The 23,635-nt window shown below is 35.6% G+C and overlaps 1 protein-coding gene across 3 annotated transcripts in view; it reads left to right on the forward strand.

The window, feature by feature from the left end:
* The window catches only part of LOC135198551 (ephrin-B1-like), a 257,625-nt gene extending 237,927 nt beyond the window's left edge, over positions 1-19,698 (forward strand). For 2 of the 3 annotated variants that reach the window (XM_064226239.1, XM_064226241.1), the window contains exons 2-6: positions 2,583-2,727; positions 4,720-4,888; positions 5,451-5,591; positions 8,373-8,561; positions 11,566-19,698. In XM_064226239.1, the coding sequence (XP_064082309.1) occupies positions 2,583-2,727; positions 4,720-4,888; positions 5,451-5,591; positions 8,373-8,561; positions 11,566-11,720 (799 nt within the window). In that variant the 3' untranslated portion in view covers positions 11,721-19,698. The remainder of the gene's footprint in view (positions 1-2,582; positions 2,728-4,719; positions 4,889-5,450; positions 5,592-8,372; positions 8,562-11,565) is intronic. The other variant, XM_064226240.1, reaches the window with a different exon arrangement.
* The last annotated feature ends 3,937 nt before the right edge of the window (positions 19,699-23,635 follow it).

A 23,635-nucleotide genomic window follows, 5' to 3' on the forward strand; every position in this document is an offset into this window, starting at 1 on the left:
ATGCTCATGTTTCTTTTCGTTTTCTTCTCGGAAGAGAGCGTAAAATTGCAGGCACGAACATCCGTCGGTCATATTTGCCGACCAAGTATGTTTTAAGTATGTGATGGACATTTATCCTATATAGATATGATAGAATAGCTGAATAGATAGACTTTAGCTTGGAGGTCAGATAAAGGTGGTCACGTGAAGTCTGCTCCATAGGCGAGCCTCCCGTCCCAACTGCCTGTTTGCCAAAGCTGGTGGACACAGTGCAAGCGAGGCCCCCTGCTGAGGTTTATGGAGGTATCCCAGAGCCCCCACTGAGAACGAGACAACTTGGACCCGTTCAGGGCTCTAGTCAAGAACCCGGCGGCCCCAGCAGCAGCAGCAGCAGGGCATAATCTTGTCCCCAAGTGCATGCCAGGGTTCCCCTTTCCACCAGCCTCCTGCCACACAGTTCTAGAGTAGTTGTCCACCTCCATTACCATGACCACCGCCACCGCACCGGGGTAACCAAAGCTGTACTTGAACTGTCCTTTTAGCGGTGAGCCGAACCAGAACTTCGTGTTCTTTATATATTAATGAAGCGAGGATTAGCGCTGAACCAGAGGCTTAAGTTCAAATTTCTATAAACCAAGTTGTCACGGAAGGACTAAGCATGAGTGACTTTGGATCATTAGGTGACGTCAGCACCAAACCAAATATAATAGCATTTATACTCTACCGCAACAGCAAGAGAATTAATAATAATATTAATAAATGATGTACGTGCTCCTTTCAGAGTAAAAGGCAAAATATCTAGCTCAACGTTGTTCACTTTGCTTGTTTGGCCAAATACTACCAGTGTTTATATGTGCAGTATATTTTATATATATATATATATATATATATATATATATCTATATATATATATTATATATATATATATATTTACTGGGTGAGGATGGTAGCCCCACGCCACACCACAAGGATGTTCAGGGGGCGTATGGACTGACTGCGGCTGGAGTTTTAGACGAGACAGTTGTCCTCACTGATAACTAGCGGGATTAGCTTCATGTGTGATTACCTCACTTCAGGCGTAAGTGGTTATAAGGAATAATAGATAATCTAGGAAGAGCTGTATAGAAATCTGTTTATTTTCGTTAAAATCTATTACATTCTGCTATAGCAAACTGATTTCCTTAGTGGGAAATAAAGGATTGAAGTTTGACATTCTCAGGTGGCATATTTTAATTGGCACGGAAAACGGTGGGGTGGAAGAGATTTACAGAGATTATGTGTTTCTAGTATTGAAATACAAAAGTTTAGGAATTGTCATGGAAAGCAGTTTTTTTTTTTATCGGAAAGTCCTCATCCGGTGGTATTTCAGAATGAGTGCTTGATTGATTCATGTGTGAAATGTAGGCTGTCAACCTCTTAAGACAGTGAAAAGAGGGAGTTTGAGAGGTTGGTCAGCAAGAAAGTGAGATCCTGAAAATAAAGGAAATGAAGCACAAAGATCTACAGGTGGAGTTGGGAGAAAATCCCATAGTTGCACTAAAAATTAAGTTAGAGGTATTGCACAGAAAGATTGAAGGATTTCGACCGTCAGTGCACTTTACGCAGTGCCGTAGGCATTATTGAAGGTTCTTGGCTCCTAACTGCAACTCCCTTCATCCCTTTTACTATACCTCCACCTTCATCCCTTTTACTATACCTCCATTCATATTATCTTCCTTCCCACCCTCTCCCAACAGTTGCTTCATAATGCAACTGCGAGGTTTTCCATTGGTTAAACCTTTAAAACATTAAACTCAGCTTCTCTTTTGGCGTTGAATGACCCTATAGGTTCCAGCTCTTGGCCTTTGGCATATATTTAAGTCTCTTCGCTTGGCGATAGACTTTTTTTGTGTTTCTCCTTACGACTGTCATTCGTAAGTATTTCTGGTTCCCTCCCATCTCCTTGGGATATCTTAGTAGAGTGGTTCTTTCTTAACTAAAGATGATTCAAACAGATAAGTTGAACAAAGATAACAACTTTATTCTGTAACTCCATACTAGGAGATGCAGCTCGGTCGGAAGACCGATATGTTTGATGGTTGCACGAACTGCCTTTCTAAAGCATCGCGTCGATAGCGGAACAAATTAGCTATCTCAGCAATTCATATAAAAACATACGTAGTCCGCCGGCTCGGAAGTTACAAGTTTCCGGCGTAGGTTAACAGGTCAACCGCTTCCCATGGAAGTTGTTGTGCAAAGTTATCATAAACATAAAATGTTGACAAAGCTCTGAGCTAGACCAGGCTACTGCAGACAGCGCATAGCGTAATCTAGATCTGCTTTGGTCACGTAGGACCCTCCTAATGCCATGACCTCAGGTCATGGGTTTATATTTAAAGATCCTGTAAATTTAATAAATGTATTTATTACATATATTTTTTATTAAGCATTTTTAGTTTGTGAGTAGAAGCTTTTATGTTAGCAAATAAATTTGTGGTGTTCTAAGCAGTAGGAAATGGCGTATGTCCAGTAACAAAATTCACACAGTGCTCTTTAATATTAATATTACAACAGCATTCCGATTCCATTTTGTTCTTCACTAACCGTATGTCTTTTTTTTCCAGATTCCGAATTGATAACACAGACCACATCATTGATGTCAACAAAGGGAATATACCATTCGAATATGACCAAGTTAACATCATCTGTCCTGTGTATAATGAAGAGGAGACAAGTGAGGATGAGGCTGAGAAATACATTATATATAATGTAAGTTGTTGGTTTCGTTATATATATATATATATATATATATATATATATATATATATATATAAATATCATTCTGTAAAATGCAAATGGAAATCATCAGTCATATTGTTTCAGTTGATTAGTTTTCATTTGTATAAAAACGTTGAACGTGTTTTTTTTTCTTTGGAATATAATTATAGACAAGAGATGACTTTTCTTGCTCATAAATGGTCTTGCTAAGCGTGAACCATGTAAATTTAGTGACATGCTCGATGAGTGTTATTCCGCTTAGGTAAACATTATCGATTTATGCACTGAGACAAGAAAAAAATGATGTCAAGCAATAAAACACAAGTCAAAACTTCCAGTAATCAGGACTGGATGACGATTTATATTCAGGGAATATCACCAAGGGTCCAGATTTTTTTTCTCTTTTTTTTCAGCCAGCAATACTTGAGTTTTTTTTTTTTTTTCATTTTGTTGTAAAATACTTGAACCTAACACATATTTGTAGTACATTTTATGATTCAGTCATATGAATATAAAATAGGATCGGACCTAACACTTCGTCGGGTATTCCTCTTCTTAATGTTTCACAAGAAGAATGTGAGTTTCCAATCTGTGCCCAGTATTTTCTATCAAGCAAGTAGTGGTTTCGATACCCAAAAGGCTTCATCAGCAATTCCAATGGCTCGCAATTTATTTAATAGCAGTTCATGCTTGATTTAAGCACCTCCGTTCAGAAGCAGCAATCCACTTTGTTGGGATTCATGATTAAATATAGTGTTCGGTTTTTGAAACGCAAGTAGTGTCCGGTATATGCCTTCCTATGCACAAAATCCTTGATGGACCCGAAATTTTAATAAGGGAAATTTTGATCGGCTATGAAGTTTTGTAAGAGGGCTGTCACTTCCAGAAACATTGATTATAATGTATTTTTGTCAGCATCAGTGTTTTCTCAAGGTTTGTTGTCCTGATAATTGGTGCAGTACCTTCTTAGTTATCATTGGTTAATCTGGAGGTAATTCTGCGTAAAAAAAAGAAGAAAAAAAAAACGTTTTAATGGTTGTTCAAAAGAAATTCTAAACCATTTTACGTATGAATTCTGTAAATTCTCTACTAATATTTTGTTACTGGGTTCTTTCTAGAAGTAGAACGGTTACGATGATGATGATATTTTAAGAATGAAATGATAAATGAAAAAAAAAAAACTATTCACTTGAGGTACTCCAAATACGACGATGTACTTTTTAAAGACTATTCTTTACTGTTTAACACACACACACACACACACGAACATATTTCACTCCGTTTACAGTTCGTAAAATTGACCCAAACTTTTTCGTTCCATGGGAGTTGGGGAAAAGATGCGAGAGGGCATCCTTCACCTGACAGTATTAATACTAGAGTCAACAAGGCATTAACAGCGTGAAGAGTTGGCAGTCGGAAAAATCAAACGTAATCCCAAAATCACACTCGCGGTGTTGAATAGAAGAAGACTGATCGCCTACTCTCTGGCGAACATTCATTTTTTAAGTTTCACATTTCTTTAAAATTTTCATGGTTTTTTCCAATCATATTCCGCGATGGAATGGTGTCGATCATGGCATACGGAAGTTGGTAGCGATGTGAGAATGATGATTTTCTATGTTATTGTTCAAGCGTTACTTTGCAGATTGTTGAAATACTGTACAGCCTTTTATAGTGTGTTCACCGCGTTCTTGATATAATTAACTTTTTTTTCTTCCTAATTTTCCTCGATGTAAGGTGGTGACTATTACCCTTATTCTCTCCTTCAAACTCTATAATGGGGAACACGTATTGTGCCCTAAAAAATGTGGTAATAACCGGTAAATTACAGTTGACAATCATTCAAAGAACGATTGGATTTTCTTGCAATTAATAGTGTTTCCTGTCTCTTTGTGCTTGTAAGTAATGAGAATCGGCAGTTGAATATTAATCATTTTTAGTTTTAGTTGAAAGGGTTGGTATTACATCTTAATCCTATTTCAGGTAAGCAAGGAAGAGTACGATACGTGTCGCATAACTAACGTCAATCCACGAGTGATTGCGGTTTGCGACAAACCATACAAGCTCATGTACTTCACAATCACTTTTCGTTCCTTCACTCCCCAACCTGGAGGACTTGAATTCCGTCCTGGACAGGACTATTATTTCATTTGTAAGTACGGCAGCTTCTGTGTTCTTTCGTGTATTATATTGTTGATTGAGGCCGTTTTATTTTTTACTTAACTGTTAGTTCTTCTCTTCACAAGTGGTCATTTGATTTTGTGCAAACTTATTTTAAAAGATGAACGGTTGGTCCTTGATGAAAAAGCTGATATTTTAAATAAAAGGGTCAGTTCTGCTGTAATAATAATAATATTGGGACTTATTGCAGCCTTTTCATATTCGGGCCTTCTATTCTTTTGTGGTAGGATGTTGGAAACTTGTTTTGTAGCTTTACCCGCTTAAATTTTGACTACAGAGTTAGGAAGGGGTCGTTGAATTCACTCTAGGTATATTGCATGACATCCTGTTGAGAATATAGTCCTTTCTATCGCTTTAGACTGCGGATTAAATATTCTTTGCACCTGAACAAAGAACAAAGTACGCTAAGGGAAAGTGGACGCTTGAAAATGAAATTGTGGGCTGCAGTTATGAACTGGTCTTGCTTCGTGGGATTGCTCGTCTGAAACATGTCATTGTTTTATAACATTTACGCGTTTTATTTTCCATGATAGCCACATCCAGCAAAGATGACCTTCACCGGCGAATTGGAGGTCGATGTTCCTCTCACCACATGAAGGTCGTCTTCAAGGTATGCTGTGACCCTGCCTCACAGCCAGCACATGACCAAGCCAACAACCACATCCCCAACAATGGTAGGTATCTCGCTGTTGGTTTTCATTTATACTTTATAGTCACATGATACAACTACCTTTCCATGGATTACATCCTTTCATAAAAGGTGGATGCTAGTTTGTTCACTAATGTTTCTTTTATCTATACTTTTATCTGAATATTAAACTTATGAAATATATATATTATATATATATAATATATATATATATATACATACATACATATAATACATGTATATGTATACACATATAGTGTATGTAAATATATATGCATATGTATAAAAAAATTAAGTTTTGTGCTCGTAAATTTGGCGATATCATCGAAGTACTTGTGATCATGATAATGTGCTAATTACGCTCTAGTGAGATAATGAATTAGAGGAAACTATGATCAAGATAAAGAACGCTAAAGGGAACGAGAAACCTGTTTTTAAAAAAAATTAATTGTACTGTATTTTTGTGAATTATTCATATTTATGGAAAGTTTTTGTTTACTAAGTCTGGATAAAAGTTATCATTTGTACTGGCAAACAGTAATTAGGTTCACTCTGGTTGTGTGTGATGAAAACAGCTCTTTATAAACCCATTTTCGCAGTCTCTTGTAATACAATGTACTTAATATTCAGTAATCATTGGCATATTGATAGACATAAAAAAAAAAACTTGTCTGCAGTACACTGAATACAAAAGCACTTCGTTCTTTGTCTTGGTTGTTGTATCGAGAAATTAGGCTTCGCGAAGACTTGAACTTCACCACTGAACCCATGATCCTGTCATTACCGAAATCCTTGATCCTGGTTTATCCTTCCATGTTCCATATAATCCTTTTGCTATGCTTCTGTGTCCTCTTCCACTTACAGCACTGATATATAAGCCATCTTTAGTACTTGAATATTTAGTAGCATCCTTAATCATAATTAGAGGAAAGTATTGAAGCGGTATTACTAAACTCTTGTTGCAAGCGGATAAAGCAATGGGAGTTTCATCACATCGTATGTAGTGGTCCTACTTGATTAGATTCTCAAAAAACTTTCACATGTTTACACTTTTAACAGTTTAGGTTGAAGGCCAGGTGATGTCATTTTTTTGTATGAACAAGGCTACCGTAGCATGGAGCTTTATATAACTGAAGGGATGATATAAACTTTAGTTTTTCATTGGCTTTTAAGAACTACATTCTCAATTTTTTTTTCACAAACTCCATGTCAGTTTCTTTCAACAAATTCCTTTACATAAAATAACTTGTTAATAAGTTGCATCTGTATCATAGTATTGGAGTCAAATGCAATTTTAAACTAGGGAACCAATTGATTTTTATATTGAACATACAGTGACAGTGAATATGTCATCTATTACAGATGAATAAGCACACAAAAATAATTAGGTCATCGATCGTGAGTTTTCAAAACATTAATAGTTGAAAGTTTATCATTTTACCTTTGGTACTAGGTATGGGTAGGTTGCCTTATGTTGCAAGGGGTTTTAATAATACCGCCGTTTCTGTTCTTTCAAAATTAAACCATGGTTATGGGTGTGTTCACTCAAACAGTTTGAATACAATCCTAAGTACACAATACATGTCAGTGGTTTTACTGCATTTTGCACTTTAGAAGCGCATGTACACATGGACCTAAATTATCTGGGTTTAACATGAATGGAAGTGATTTAATCGCACAGTGTCCATTGCTATGGTGTGTAAAGAAATTTGCTTTTGTCTAGCAATTTTTTTCGAGCACTTTGTTTATAATTATGATGGTGTAAGCTTTCTTTTGTTTTCAATGTAAATGACAGTTTGTTGTTCATAACCCCCTTCTGAAGCAACTTTATTTAGTGTACTGTACCTCGCTTCCATATGTGATGTGGTATCCCATATTTGTGCTTCTTGAGGCAACACTTGTTAATGATACTTAATTTGTAGAATAATAATAACGAGTATTTATATGCATATGCATAGTTCTCCCCTCACACAGACTTGGCAGTGCTATTACAGTCTATTGTATAGTCTATATTTCTCTTGAGTTTATGATAAACGAAATACAGTACAGTATTGGTAAATTTGTGGTTAAATGTAGAATCATTTAGTTGTAGTGAAGTCATCTTTTAAGCTATTTAGTATTAGCAATTTATTATAATACTCTGTCTGTAATAACGAGTAAGGGCTAGAGCTTAATTTTTAGAATAGAATTAGATTTTCCTTTCTTATTTGCCCACCAATTGCCAATTTTTCTTTTTATGTGTGAATCTCTCTAAAGGCTTTGCAAGTTTACTAAGAAAATGTTAATACTTATTTCAAGCAAGGCTTTCAGTAAAATGCATAGTAATTTTGATGCATTGTATTGGTTTATTTTAAAGTTTTTCTAGTACTCAGTGCAGGAATCTATTTCACTCTAAGACTATATTTTCAGAACATGCTAGTTAATGTGGGAGTACGATATGTAAAGATATAGTTTGTTCTGCATGGAAATGATAATGGGTAAAAATGATATACCACACCATGGTATAATTAAATTTCTTTGCAATCATCCTGTCTCTAGCACCCATCATAACTTTTGTTTTCAAAATCTCCCACATTGAGAAGTAACCAGCCATTTTCAGTGCATGATACAGCCCTCCTTTGCATAGCTATGACTAGTTTTATAATACTGCAGTATAAAAAGTGGGTCTTCAATGCTTTTTTGTGATGGCAATACATGAAAGGAATTTTGGTTATTCTTCTCTTTATTATGTAGCAATAGAACACTGAAAGTCCTCTTCTAGTTGCTAGATGCTTAGCCTTGGTGTATTTTGTGTATCTCGTTGCAGGCCTGCCCACCCCTAGAGGCACCACCACTACTACCACCTCAACCACCAAGTCAACTACCACCACTACTACCCCTAAGACCACAACCACTACCACTTCCACAACCTCCCAAAGCACCACATCCTTAAAGACTACCTCTCACAAGAGTGCTGACCCCCATCATAACATGAAGACCACAACCAAGAAAACAGGTTAGTAGCACCATTAGCACGAGATGAGGTGATGTAGCTTATGCAGTCTCCAGACACTTGACTTTTGACTGTCACAAGCAGCCATTATGAGAGCATCCATAGCTCTAAGACTACTTCAAGGCTCTCCTTAATCATAAATGGATCTCCCAGGATAGTGTGTGTGTCTCAAATTCTGTCCATTCTTGATCAACATTTTTCTTAGTTATAATTACTTTTCAGCAAAATAATTAAGAATTCAATTATCATAGGATCCAGATGTTTTTTATGGATTGGACTATTCATGGAAACTGTATAAGATTTGTATGATGTATTATGAAGTTTCATAGCATGTAAAAAAAAAAAAACTTTTGGTCATTAAATTGCTGAAGAAGCAATGAAAGAGAAGGTAGTAATAAAGCAAACTTGGTATACTTGTTTTATTGTTGAACAGTCAGTCTCAGTAACTTGGTATACGTTTTATTGTTGAGCAGTCAGTCTCAGTTCACAATTGTCTATATATAGGTGTTTTGAAGTACGAAATTTTTGGCCACATGACCATACGCTTAGGCCGAAAGGCCATGTTTATTTTATCATTTATTTCTCTTATATTTTACCATTGGATTTCTTTTCCATACTGGGCTTTGTAGCTAGAGTTGCAACTTGGCTAGTAATAATATTTGAAAACTTCAATTTGGACACTGTGAGAATTATTCAACTAACATACTTGTTAAATTTTAGACAAATTAAACAGAAGTAATTTTATGGTAGGTAAAACTTCTCTTGGTCTAAGTAATTCAAGTAGTCATCACACCAGGTCAAAAGGAATTCCTCCTTTTCTGATAACTTTTTCTGATAATATACATAGTTGCTGTGTATACATTTTTAATTAGATGGGACACTGAGTAACATGTTTCAACTCACAGGATCACTTTTTAAATAAAAAGTGGAAAATTAAAGCAAGGTAGTTGGGCAGCCTAGTTGTGAAAGACCAGAGGAAATGGATGAAAAGTAAAGGCAAAAGGCAAGGCAGCTAAGACAGATCTTTTTGTACTTGTATAAAGTGATGAAGGGTAGAAAAGATGGTTTGGTATGTTGCTTAAATCCTAGAATAGTACTGTAGTATATGGTACTGTCAGCTGAGGTCCTCTAGGCAGCAAAAAAAGTGGGTGGACTCAGACCAGACCTTAGTTGAGAACTATGAAATGGGAAGCTGTAGATTTGTGGCATATAATGCATAAAGTCTAGGAAAAACACAAGTGGCAGAATATTACAAGAGCTGCTTTAGATTGATGAAAAAGAAGTCGTTATCTTTATCACAAATGGGAGGATCATCTTTAGTCTTTCTTTTACAAAAATTCATCATGAAGAGATTAACATTTTATATGTATTGTTAAGAGCCTGGGGAAAAATGAAACAAAATAAAAATGTATAAAAACTGAGAACAAATTATGTAAAACTATGCACTATAAATAGCCTTTCATTAAAAAATGCTTTGTAGGGTACATGGATGTCTCCATTAGTTTTGCTCTTATTTTAGAAACCTGAATTGTGCTTTCAAATTACATTACATATATACTGTGTACATTAAAATCCAAGTCATGGATTGGGAAGCCCCTAAAATGTAAGAGACATTGGTGTTATGTTTTTGGTCAGTATGTTTGTTAGGAGGATTTTGTAAAAGGCAGATGATTATTCTATTACTGATGGACCTTGAAACTTGCAAAAAGTAATAAGGTTCTGGATCCAGTTCCGGACACTTGATATAGAAGTGTTAGCCAATTTGACCCCTCAGAGAAACATGTATCCTTTTAGTGAAACCAAGGAAAAGTAGTGACGTTACATGGGGTCCAAGAATGGAAAGTTTTTGGGATACCCTGGAACTGAGAATGGTAGTGTTTGGAAGGGGGGGGGGGGTTATGCTGGGATGTAAACAATGCAATTTGAGGGACAGAAGGAGATGGCTTGATTGCTAGTTTTGGAGGTATGAGAGGGGAAAATGTGGAAGCATTTTTAAAGGTTATTGATGATTGGGATCAATGTACAGGATGGTTTCTAAAATATTTAAAAGTAGACATATTAAAATGTGTTCATACATAGTAGGATCACAAAACTTACAGATGGGGTCGACTAGATTGATTATATGTCATTGGGAGTTGATGGCTCTAATGATTAAAAAAAAAATTCTTAAGGTAAGTGAAAAACAGATAATAGTTGTAGTTGTAGAGGAAGAGTTCAGTGTTGCTACAATTTAGGACAAAAAATTTACATAAGAGGGAAAAAATGCAGTCTCATACCCAGTTGATTGATTGACAATTTTTGTGAGGAAAAGCATGAAGGGGATTCCTAAGATTGGCAGTAGAACTACAGAAAAGTCACATTTTGCCTTATGTGTTCATTATTGTGCACTGGTATTGTATTAAAGGAATTAGCAGTCTGACAGCCATTATAAAGCAGGAGAAGAGGAGGTGTTCTCCTTAACCTTAGTGTATGTATCAGTGACTAAAATGGTATTCATATAGGGTTCCTACATAAGGCTTCTCTTTACCATTTACAGTGTCATCTTTTAGTTCTCTCTTTTTGGGGCCTAAGCAGTCTTGGTTATTTGATGGCCTTTTGCATCAGCAACTGTATTATTATTATTAAAAATAAAAATAAACACCAGCATTAATTAGATTTGGTATAAAGAACTTTGGGTAATGTCATGGGTACTTTTTTTTTTTATTGTCTGTATTGAAATATGATTTGTCAAGAAAATATAGTATGTGTAATTTGGTACTACTATTACTGTAATGATTTTTAGCTGAATTAAGAAATGCACAATATGTGTATAATGGTAGTTGAACCACAAAAACTTACTGTTTAGTTTATATAAAGTTACATTACTGTTTACAATATAAATAAATAATTTGGCATTTAAAGGAATTAATTACCACTGTATGCCATGAAGAAAGAATCTAAATATGTGGAAGTCTTTATTTTGCAATACATAAACTGTGCACAGAGTTACCTTTTAAAATCTTTTCAGACACAAACCAACCAGACCGAAGTGAAAATGAAGTGGTGAAGAATCAGTTGACATTGAACTCATCTCCACCATTGAGCAGCTCGCCTGTCTTCACAGCATTCCTTACGACGTTTCTTTCTATGGTGGCTACGTGGCTCCTTAACAAACATTCCTAAGATCAACACTGTTTTTTATAATTGTTTGCAGTGTTATATTTAAAATGGTTTGAAAATTCATAATGTAGAAATGAGAAATTATGAGTTGACACTTTTCTGGAAATCAGAAAATGCTTTCAAGATTCTGAGCATATACGTATATATAGATATATATATATATATAAATATATTCTTAAACACTGAGAGAGCTGTAAAGTTTGCAGATTGATGACAATGCTCCTTGCACCTGATATGTGATTGATGGTATTTAGGAGTCATCATTTGGAGCTTTCTTACAAGTGAAGTCACAGACATTGAAGCTAGTGAATGTTTAGCACAGTGGACATAAATGAGGTGTTTATATTGTAAAAGTAACCTTATTATGTTTAATATGTGGTGCGCATAACTTACAGAACAAGCATAGAACACATTTTGTTTTTATCCATCACATGTACATTTTAAGGTTTTCAAGCCAAGAGCGCTCTATGTTGTCAGTTTTAGTTGAGAATAGTGGTTTGTATGTCATAATGGTTAAATTTTGGAAATGGGTTTTCCAAAGTCATTGATTCAGTAAAGAGAGAAAGAAGAATTGTAATAAATGTGTGAGGCCGTGAGATGTTGAATTTAAGGCTACAGATTTTTGAAAAAGTATGTCTGCCAATATATAGCTATCACTTCTTAAGATAGGTGTATCCCAGGAGGTCATTTCAGTTTACCATATTCCTTATTTTCATTCATATTAAATCATGCTCATCACACTCATCATGTATTCATCACTTACTCTAGTGTTTGTACATATGTTCGTTATTTAATTTGTGTATTTTATATTATGACCCGTTCCTTCCCACTTTTTCCCCTTGTAGTAATCACATTTTGTCACCTGCTTTTAAGGTGATAAACATAGTCTTATTTGTGCCAATGCAGGTCTGATGAACTTGCAAAATAATATACCCTGCTTGTAAAATGAAGCTCTGGGATCTTCTGTAATTTTATCGATATTCTTGGTCATTGCTCTCACAGTAATTCGAGCCTGTTGAAGGGTGATAAAAGATTGATTGAGTTGGAATGCTTTTCTGTTCTGTGTCAATTATATTCTTCCATAATATGCATTATTGTATACTGTAAATATAATAACTGCTTACATTATACAATGATTACATTTGATTTTTAAAGAGCTTGTGTTCCTTCAGATGGTCTGCATTTTGGAGAATACTTGTAATCTTGTATAATCAGTATATTTTCAGTTGTGTTGGTAGTACTGTACAGTTAATGTAGGTCAGCTTTATTTCATCATTGAATTTTAGGTTTTGAGTCATTTTTGGTAAAATTATTAGAAGAGCATAATCTCCGAGTAGGTACAGTTAATCAATGAAGTTGGATTAGTTAAGCCATTGACACACATTTATCATGAAATTATTGCTAATGACTCTCCTGGGTCACGAATCTCATACTTGTTTTATGAAAGATTGAGTGACTCCATTTTGGTCGTCATATCATTTTATGTATAATAATGGAGCTGCTGTGGATGTATGATTATTAGTGTGAAAGTGATGTGAGTGATTGTGGTGATGGTGCATAAAAACTATGTTACAACACTGGCATTAAATATTTAACTCTTGAAAATGAAATTTGTTAGTGATAAATGTATCTTGGGAAGTTACATTTTTATAAAATGCCCAAGCATATATTTGTACCATTCTTTTATAATGAGCATTAGTTTATAGCACCAGCACCTTTTTACTGGGGAAAAATAATACCACTGTATGTGATAGCCTTTGGCCATGGATGTTTATCCTTTTAAAAGGCCATGGATATATTGTCCTTTTATGTTTAAACATGATCATTTCTTGTCACATAAAGATTTTTTTTGTATATAGTGAGATGATGGATTAATATCAATTATGATAATTCACGACAAGTTAAACACAGTAACTTAGATTGAAGGAGACCCTATGTCCTGATGAGAAGCTATGTGACAATCTGAACATGTTTGTGGGAATGAATGGCATTTGTTGTCCTGGATGAGTGATTTATGAAGAAATTATAATCAGATAGCTCTCTCATTCTTGTGACAGGGGATTCCCCTTATACAAACATTTGTCTGTACCAGTTAAAACAAAAAAAAAAAGTGAAGGTGTAGAGGGTATGGCTGCAAGTGGGAACTCAGGTGGATCACTTCATTTAGAAGTCAATTTGGGTACCATCAGGGAAAACAACATAGTGTTTTGCTTTAAAACTCCTGTGTTGTTGTTGTTGAACTATCTTCATAAGGATCTTACTGTGCCAGAGGAAATAGTTTTGTGTGTCAGGGTTATTTGTGGTTTCTTCATCTTCTAAGAACTTGTCATCTTATTCTCAAACTAACTTTTGGAGCACAATTTTTCTTGAAAACTTTTATTTGATGGGAAATAGGACATAACGTATTTTTACCTTTTTTGTTGCTACATATATACGTAAAAAAGGGCAGCCTAGCCCAAAACCGTATCATTCAGCATTTAAGTAATGATAACCTGACTATACAATAGCAATATCAGCAATATGACAATTAATAGGTGTTTCACAGTTTTTCGACTATGTTGAAGTAGTGCACAAAAATTTAATTAAATAGTGACACTTGCCATATGATATACTTTGGTGTTTTCCAAGTGCCTTTTGTAAAGAGAAGTTGTTAGACAAATTGAAAACTAACATTGAAAAGTTAAAAAGCTATTTTGCTAGGACTTGGAGGCTAGCTGGGATTTCATGAAAAAATGGAGACATTACAGTTCATTTTGCAAGGTACAAAACAGGATGTTCAGATAGCATGCATTTTAGTTGAACTTACAGTATATACCTATATATTTGGTAGCTATAATGGTTCACATTAAATCTGTGACAAATATAGGATATAGAGTGCAAAAGAATTTCCATTGATGTTGACTAGTTTTGTGTGTTTGTAGGGGTAAACCAACTATGGATATAACCTTGTAATGCTTTATTTTGTCAATTGACAAGGAATTTTGGAATCCATGCTGATGTGAGGAATCGTGGGGCTTGGTTTATAACATCTAGCCATGCAGTGGAATATAAGTTTTATTGTACTTTATATATTGTATACAGAAGATATAGCATTATTTAAAACTTTAATATTAACCCATTGCTGTAAAGCATACTTCACATTACACCTTGATTGTACCATATCAGTGGCCCAAGTTAGTTTTGTATATATAGTGTCATAACAATCTGTAATAGCAGCAATAGTGGTTGTATGTAGTTAATTTTCACATAGTGCTTTTTTATCCAGTTAGAAGCAATTTCTTGGATTAAACTCCAAATTTTGGAGTTATATTCAGTAACCGGTTTTCAATTTAATTTCTATGAAATTTGATTTTGCTCTTGTACTTATAAATGAAGGTATTCTTACACTGCCATATGTAATGTACATTTTTTTCATTTTGTGGCTAACATGGTAAGTGTTATGTTTGTTTCCTCTTTGTTAGTATTCCATTATATACTATGACCCATTTGTATTCCATTTATACTGTGACCCAAAACTTTGGCAACTCATGTTACACAGAAAATGAAAATGCATTGGTTAAATATTTGCACATGAATTAAATGCTTATTTGAACAAAATTCACAAACTTGCTCTCAGAATTATGCTAAAACTTTTCTCCCACAAGACACAAAAGAATTTCTTACATAATTAGGGACACTTTGGGATCCTAGGATAAAATATGACTTGGCAGTGCATTGGTATACATAAATCATTGAGGGGGTATCATACAAATCTCTCTTTCTTTTGTTCCTACAAGGATACAAACCCTAGTCTTTAAATGGATATAACATCTTGTGCAGCCAGGGTGGTCTTCCTTTTGTAGGAATTGTGGGTAACTGCATGTGTGCATAGTCATAGAGTTGGTTTCTCATCGACTAGCGCTGCATGTAGATGTAATATTACAGCATTTACTGTGCTGGTGCTTTCATGCTGGAATGGCTTGTGTATGGGATCTCCTGCTTGTTTTATTTGAGTCTTCCATTAGAGCCAGACTTTGTCCTTGGCATATGTTTTACTCCAGAAAGAGGCTGCCGTCTTCCACTACCAGAGTGGGGGTTGCCATTGATCAACATGTTGCCAATGAAGGCAGAACTATGGGTTGTCCAGGTCCCCAGAATGGGTTCAGGCCTTTTTAAGGCTCAAACCACCATCAGGGGGACATCCCTTTGAACAGTTTGCTTGGCTGTTATCAAACTCTATCACAGTACCTTGAATTGATACATCCCTTCTGAGGAGATGAAGCAAAGGCATTTTAGTGTCTGGATGAAGGGGCAACTGGAAACTGTCCTTACTTGATGGTATGTCTTTACCATCATGAAGGCTTCCTCTTTTATGGAAGCAAACTTGGAACATCAGAAATAATACTAGCTTGAGGCTGGCAATTCATCTGGGACATGCATTGTGGTTAGTGGTGTCGAAATATTAAACTTTACAGTAACATTATCAATGCAGATGGTTTTTTTCAATACTGGTGTTGATTTTGGTATAATAAGAAATATATGCATTTATTCAGATTCAAAAGTAAAAATAAAGAAAGTAGAGATATATTTTATTGCTTAAGATTTAGTCCTATCTTTCCTCTCCTCTATATATGTATTTAAGCTTCAATGACAAGTAATAACTGAAGAAAATCAATAACTTTTTCTATTCAGTAAAATATATCCATGATGAAAATTAACCATTCTCAAACAAAAGCAATTCAAACTAGTTCAAAAAATATATATTTTTTAATCTGTAATGAAAAAAAATTTATTAGGAAAGAATACATACCTCCTTAATACAAGAAAAACTAACCTTTTAATGAGAGACTATTGAGAATTTTAGAAAAATTTTATCTCAATTTCTTGAGATACAACTCCGCTGCTGAGAACACCCTTTCAGATATTTCACTTGCAGGCTTGACAAATTAATTCATTATAGAGCTTTTCTCGGTTTTTTCGACAATACCTAAATTCCATGTTCACATCTCAATGTGCTGAAAGTTTCTTTCTCGTTGGAACTGTCTCTTAACACTTCCATTTCTTTCATATATTCTGCAAGCAATTTGTCATAATTTGCCCCTTTCTCAGCTTCTATTCCCACTGCATCTTTAGAGCAGCCAGGTTCTTGTTGGCGTACACTTTCTTTTTTGTGCTGATCTAACTAAACACTTTTGGAGAAAAGCCTTTTCTAAAGTATCTACAGTACTTGAGTAAAACTTGAGAAGGCAAAAAAAAAAAAAAAAGCTCATCATCCCAAGTTTCAAAGTTCAAGGTTCATGAAGATATTAAGCAAGCCTATAATACCTGGCTCTCTTCATAGGGAATAGTATTTAATCATGCTTTCTTTTAAAGACTTTCCTAGTAGGGTATTATTCTCTGAACTTGAACGAGACTCCAGCAGTCAACTGTTGCGTCTCTTTAACACAGGCCTTCAGTAATGGTACTGATGTTTCATTTGATACTGATTCTCAGCCTTAGTCAGTGCTTGAATGTGGGATACCATTCACCACAATCCCGACAATCCAGATCCCTTGGACTCGGGAAGTAAAAGGGGATCTTATCTGGTAGCTGGGCAATGGGTACTTGTCTGAGTAGGAGTGTCCCCTAAATATCTCTCCCTTAGAGATGCTGCTGCAATTTGACAATCAAAAGATGGGATGGAGTGCACACCTTAATGAATCCACCATTTCATGTGTGGAATGGAAGGATGTTTGCTTGCACATCAACTTCCTTTATATTAGAGCAGCCCTACTAGGATGCAAACCTTCTAAGAGGAGTTGAAGGAACACTTGTTGGTGCTCCTTGACAGGCAATATGACTGTAGTGTCACACATACAACAAGTAGGGAGAATGATGTCTCATGAAGTGTGAAGCTGTTGACAAGGTACTTCATGGGCCTGTCAAAACGTGATAGCCAACCAATTCTGCCATCAAAGTCATGCAGCCCCTTAGACATAAGAGAAAACTGCCACGGTTCTGTTTGCCAGTACTGAATTCGTGGTACATGAACCTGCTGTCACTGCTGGTAGTAAGACAGGAAGGTCACCAGCAAGGGTCACTTTGCTTCACCAACACCACCCATGCTATTAGTACCTACAATCCGTACATGGGCTTGCAATACATGATCATAATAATTATCACTGGTGTTCCCTACAGGTGGGCCATGTCCTAATGGTTTTCTGCAGCGCAGCTCTGCCATAATCCAGTCAAGGGGTCCGTCAGCCCTGAAATTGGAAAATAAACTGTCATAAGTTTTCGTGATGGAGATGAGGGTTGCATCATCATGAACAAATGGTAAACTTTGATCATTTGAAACTTTTTATAGATACATAAACCTAAATATAAAGATGAGAATTACATCCTCATATGAACAAATGGTAAATTTTGATAATTTGAAACTTTTCATAGATACACAAACCCCACACTGCCCTACTCCTGAAGAGAAACCACACACTGCCCTACTCCTGAAGAGAAACCACACACACTGCCCTACTCCTGAAAAGAAACCACACACACTGCCCTACTCCTAAAGAGAAACGAACACAGACTACTCTGTGCAAGGGTAGCTTCAACTGGCTTTTGCTGCACAAGTATATCCATTTATACACATGGGTTTATCTAGGGGAAATTATTTTTTCATTATGATATAAGAAAAGGATTTTTTAAAAACAAAGTGAACCTATCTGCCTTTAGTTTTATTGAATGTATTGGTGGAAATTGAAATGTTTGCATCTACTGTATATGAAAATTTTTATTTTGAACCCTTGAGGTTGAGGATTTTTAGAAAAATTTCACATGGAGGATTCAACATTTAACTACAGGCTCTGAAGTATATAGAAAAGAGCAAATTGTTCTCCAGAACATTACATTTTATTTAGTGTTGCAATTCTTCAGTCATTAACTGAAGTATCAAGAGAATCATTACTATTTTATAATACATATTACGATGTACTATTGTTTTGTCCATATTAAATTACCTACCCAATCTGTATATTTTACTGTTTACACAGAGTTGCTTGGTTACCGGCAGTTTACTTATAAATTTTTTGCTTAATGGATTTTGAAGAGTTATGTTTGAATAATCTGCTTTTTTACTTATGTCCATCATCTATAAATATTGTGATAGTTTTGTATGTCTTTGTTGTTACAGTGCAAGTTTAGGTGGTGATTTTCTTACTCTTTAACCAGTTAAGATTATGATGGCTTCCACTTGGTTCCCATTTAAGGTTAAATTTGTTTTTGTATTTGCATACCCATCCCCTCTGAGACCATAGAAAATACAGATAAAGCTTACAACTTTTCTGATAGTGTCCTTCATTTAATTTGTAGCAGTAATCCATCATATATATTTTTTTTATACAACTTTTTTCCAACTTAGAGGAAACACAAGCCCTGTTTGAAGGACTTGAAAGTGCTGATTGTGTTATAAAGTACAGTATACCGGACAATAGACTAGCCCCCTTGTCTTGTAACATACCCTTCATGTATACCACAATAAGCCAAGGGATATTCCTGGTAGATGTGTGTTGTATAATAAGAGTTTGGTAGCAGTTGTGAAAAATGAAATACTGTATTTGGGTAAAGTACAGGAATGTCTTTGGGCTTCACACTGCTGGTGTAAACGTACTTTACCTCCTGAAGATATAATACCATAATTGTAAGAATCCAGACCTTTTATATACCAGTATATCCATACCCTTAACAGACCCAGCAGGTCCATACTCATCATCACATGCCTATCCCATTTTGTGTATGCAATAGTTTCAAAGATTAAAAGCAAAAATTATAGTATAACAGCAAAAGGTAACAAATAAGGAGGTTACTTTACTGTTTGGGAAAGAATGAGGTGGAGGAGGAGACAGAGGAACATTATTATCTGTAAATGTGTATTTATAATTTATCATCCTCACTGATTCCACTTTGCCAAAAGGAGATAATTTTATAATTGACTTTTGTACATAATAAAGTTACTGTAATCAGACTTGGATTTTTTCTATCCACTAAAAAATACATAAATTACCCACAGAATGGTGGTGGTTGACACAGCATAAGACAGATGACTTATCAGATGGTAAATATATATGGCCCTTGTTTGTAATATATAAAAAAAATATTGTACTTGTTTAAAAAATAAAGTAAATACAGTTCTGAGTACATTAATATGAAGATTACAAAGTACACTATACAATACAGAAGGAAAGTAATGCACGAGACCTGAAACATCATCAAATTTACAAGCACAAAGTAGACAAACATAACAACGTGTCGACTAAAACATAGGGCTTGGATGGCTTTGACAAACTCACCTCATAATACTATGCTGTGTATTGTATTGAATATAAAAGGATACTGACAATACATCTCTGATGTCAATATCGCTTTCAAGTTAAATGATATGAAAATGTTGATGACAATGAAAAAATTGTCTAGGTCCACCTCCATATCAGATTATGAGTAGCAGTGTTGCCTATTCAAATTCAAAGATAAAAAATTTCAAAAGTATATTTAAGATTTAATGATTTTGAACTTTCACACTGATAAGTACTTACCGATTCACTTATTTTATAACTACTACTACTAAAAAATAAGTTTTCTTAATAGTAATTAACTTTTTTTAGTAAAACCATCACAATTACTGCTGCAAAAACATTAAACTTACATAAATTGAAATAAACTATAAAACAATTCAAGGAGGAAATATGATTTTGCACAGAGAGTTAGGCAGAAACCCTAACTTGCTTTTCATCAACCCCTTCAGCATTAAAATTCCCACAAAATACATATACAGATCAAAGCCAAATAGGACTTAATGGAATTTACAGTATATATGCCATACAATGTTTAGAATTTTTCATACATGATGAAATCCAATGTCAAAGTTTGCAAAACTTAAACGCTTGGAAGTGAACAGCAACTCCCATAAGGCAAGTTCCTTTCCTACACTTGATAACACTTGCATTTCATTCTTTGTAGCAAAATAAGGATGTTTTCCTTGCATTCTTAACATTTATATAAAAATTAAAGGAGTCTTATGGTGAGGTTCAAAGTTTTGAGTTCTTGAAAAATTAAGCTGGTTTTGGATTATGTAATAAAACATTCCTTCATGTCATTTGAAATGCAAGCGCCTCGGTGGCGTGGTTGGTAAGGTGTTTGCGTCCCACCTCGGTGGTCGCAGGTTCGATTCTCAACCATTCCATTGAGTAGTGAGAGATGGGTATTTCTGGTGACAGAAGTTCACTTTCGACATGGTTCAGAAGTCACATAAAGCCGCTGGTCCCGTTGCTGAATAACCACTGGTTCCATGCAACATAAAAACACCATACAAACCAAAACCATTGGAAATGCAAGGACACAGCAAACTGAAGCAGGTATGGCCAAAGTCATCTTTTCTCAATGAAGCCCGAGTTCTGCATTCAGCATGCAACATCATCTGGTTCATACAAGGCAATTTCTACTTAAGCTCGTCATTTACTCATCTGTTCTATATTACATGAAAAGTCTCTCTTAAAAATTCAACAAAGTTGAAAGGATTAACTTCATCACACTAAACTACTTTCTAATAAGAAGTGTTACAACAATTATGAAGTTGAAACTAAAGTTTAATGTATCCCTACAACTGGAAGCTCCAGTTCAAAATACAATAATCTTGCTACTACTTAGTAACAAAACTCAAGTTTCATATTACAACTACCATATCCAGCTCTTACTAGCAAGGAAGATAGAATTAAGAAAGATGAATACAATGTGCTGTTCTTTAAGAGAATGGGAAAGAAAAAGATAATCTGAGGAGAACCAATCATCAACTGCAAATTAATAAAAGCCTCCTGTAGCTGAAAATAAGAACTACTGTATATGCACTTACTTAGAACCTTAGCAACCGTTTAGTACATGCTTATCCTAAAGAAAACCTTAGCAACCGTTTAGTACGTGCTTATCCTAAAGAGAAACATAGGCAATGATACTTTCATATAATTCTTCCTACACAGATATAGAAGGAAAACAAAATGTGCACAAGGGAAAAAAAATCTATAACCAACCCAACAGAGGATAGAAGATTGCTCAAGGCTGAATTGTATATTTACATCTTGCTGATTTGGAGGTATAACCTAGAAAAAACCTGGAAAAAGGATGGTTCACTAACCACAATACAGCAGACTATTGTAGGGAAATGATAAATGGAAATGTATATTGCTACCAAAAGACCAAACTCCTAGCTTTCCTAGTTCTGATGTACTGCTGCTGATTGCCATGGTTTTTTCACCTCTGACATAGAAGTCAGGTTAGGTTATTTTGGTTACACACACAATGAGTGTGTCAACCTCAGTAGAGGAGAGAAATCAATTAAACAGCCTGTCCTTCCCTAGACAGTGCCTAAACCCAGTGGCTTCCTCTCCAAAAAGAGCTAAAAAACTATAAAATAGAAGCAAATGGTAGTCAGACACAGAAGCATAGACATGTCCTCACACAATGGCAGCCGAAAGCAAAGTGGATTGCAAACTGATGAGTGGGCAGGGCTTCCACCCTACCAACAGTGGTTAACAATCTTGTCAGAAAAATACACAGCTGTTCCAGCTCGCTTTTGCAAGCTAAATCCTACATAAAGAACTTAAAGTTTGCATTTGTGTAGAAACAACCTAAAATCATGGTCCATTCACCCAGTAGACTTTCACAGAATTTTCAGGTTAACCTGTTATCTCTCAAATCCATGGTATACCTAAAAATCGAAAGACTTTTGTATGATTATTCAAAACCAAACTTAAAGCTGCAAGACTTGTGTGCTATTCCTCAAGAATTACTAGTACTGGAAATGGAACAACTCTTGCAAGAGTCATAAAACTTGAATCGTAATGCACACATCCTCTTTTTTTTAGGCATAAGGTTCAGCACTATGCACACACCAAATGAGTGAAGAATGCACTTTCAGAAGTGTAGGCCAAGTACAGCTGGATGAGGAAAACAAGTATACATGTAGCAATACTGTGAAAAATGAATTGCAGGTATGTAGCCAGCAATTACTGGACCTGTATGCAACAGAACTGCATACATACAGGTCATCCCAATACTCATTGTATTGTTAAAAAGAGGCCTATCACATGCAAACCCTATAAGCATGTGCACAACCCAAGAGCAGTACACACACACACTGAATGATAGGGTAGTGCTGAGTCAACCAAGCATTTCAGGAGAAGTAAAAGTACAGTCACAGCACTTACCACATACAGAAAGCATGCTGAGCATTCCTCCCATCTGTGGATATGGGAAGGTTAAAATGTTCACATAGTACAAGGACAGGCTGTCCACCCAGTGAGCAGGATTCTGAGTACACCATGCACATACACATGGTCAAAAGACCATACACACATCAAATGAGGAACTGGCTCTAAAACATATGGGTGATAAGTAAGCTCCTGTGCCTGTTACCAGGACCATGCTGTCCTATCAGTACCAAAGGTTACAAGTTAAACATGTGAACCAAGAAGAATCGTAAACAGATAAAAGTTCCAAGCCACAATTATCGTCTAAATGACTCCCTATGATCTGTGATGGCCCAACTAGTAGAGGTTCCAGATGAATGGGCACATGCAACCCAAGGGCAAACGGCGAGCTACAATCCAAGTGGGTCATAGCATGTGATCAGGTCATCCCCATACTGGCACGTTCTTAGAGGAGACCTGTCAAATACAGATATAATCAAAGGATATTGTGCACTGAGGGAATGGGCAGTGTTGGGTTAACCAGAAGTGTTTCTGACGATACTCTAAAAAGCTGGAAGCAATCCAATTTAAAACAGTCATTTGAGGGGGTACTGGGCGTGCTCAATGAAGCCCAGCCAACACCCAATTGGTCAACCACAGGTGTCTATGAGCTACTGTCCCCCAGAACCCTGCTGATTTATTGTGAAAGGCTTTCTGGGAGGA

Source organism: Macrobrachium nipponense, chromosome 22 (assembly GCF_015104395.2).
Source record: "Macrobrachium nipponense isolate FS-2020 chromosome 22, ASM1510439v2, whole genome shotgun sequence".
NCBI classification, from domain to species: Eukaryota; Metazoa; Arthropoda; class Malacostraca; order Decapoda; family Palaemonidae; genus Macrobrachium; species Macrobrachium nipponense.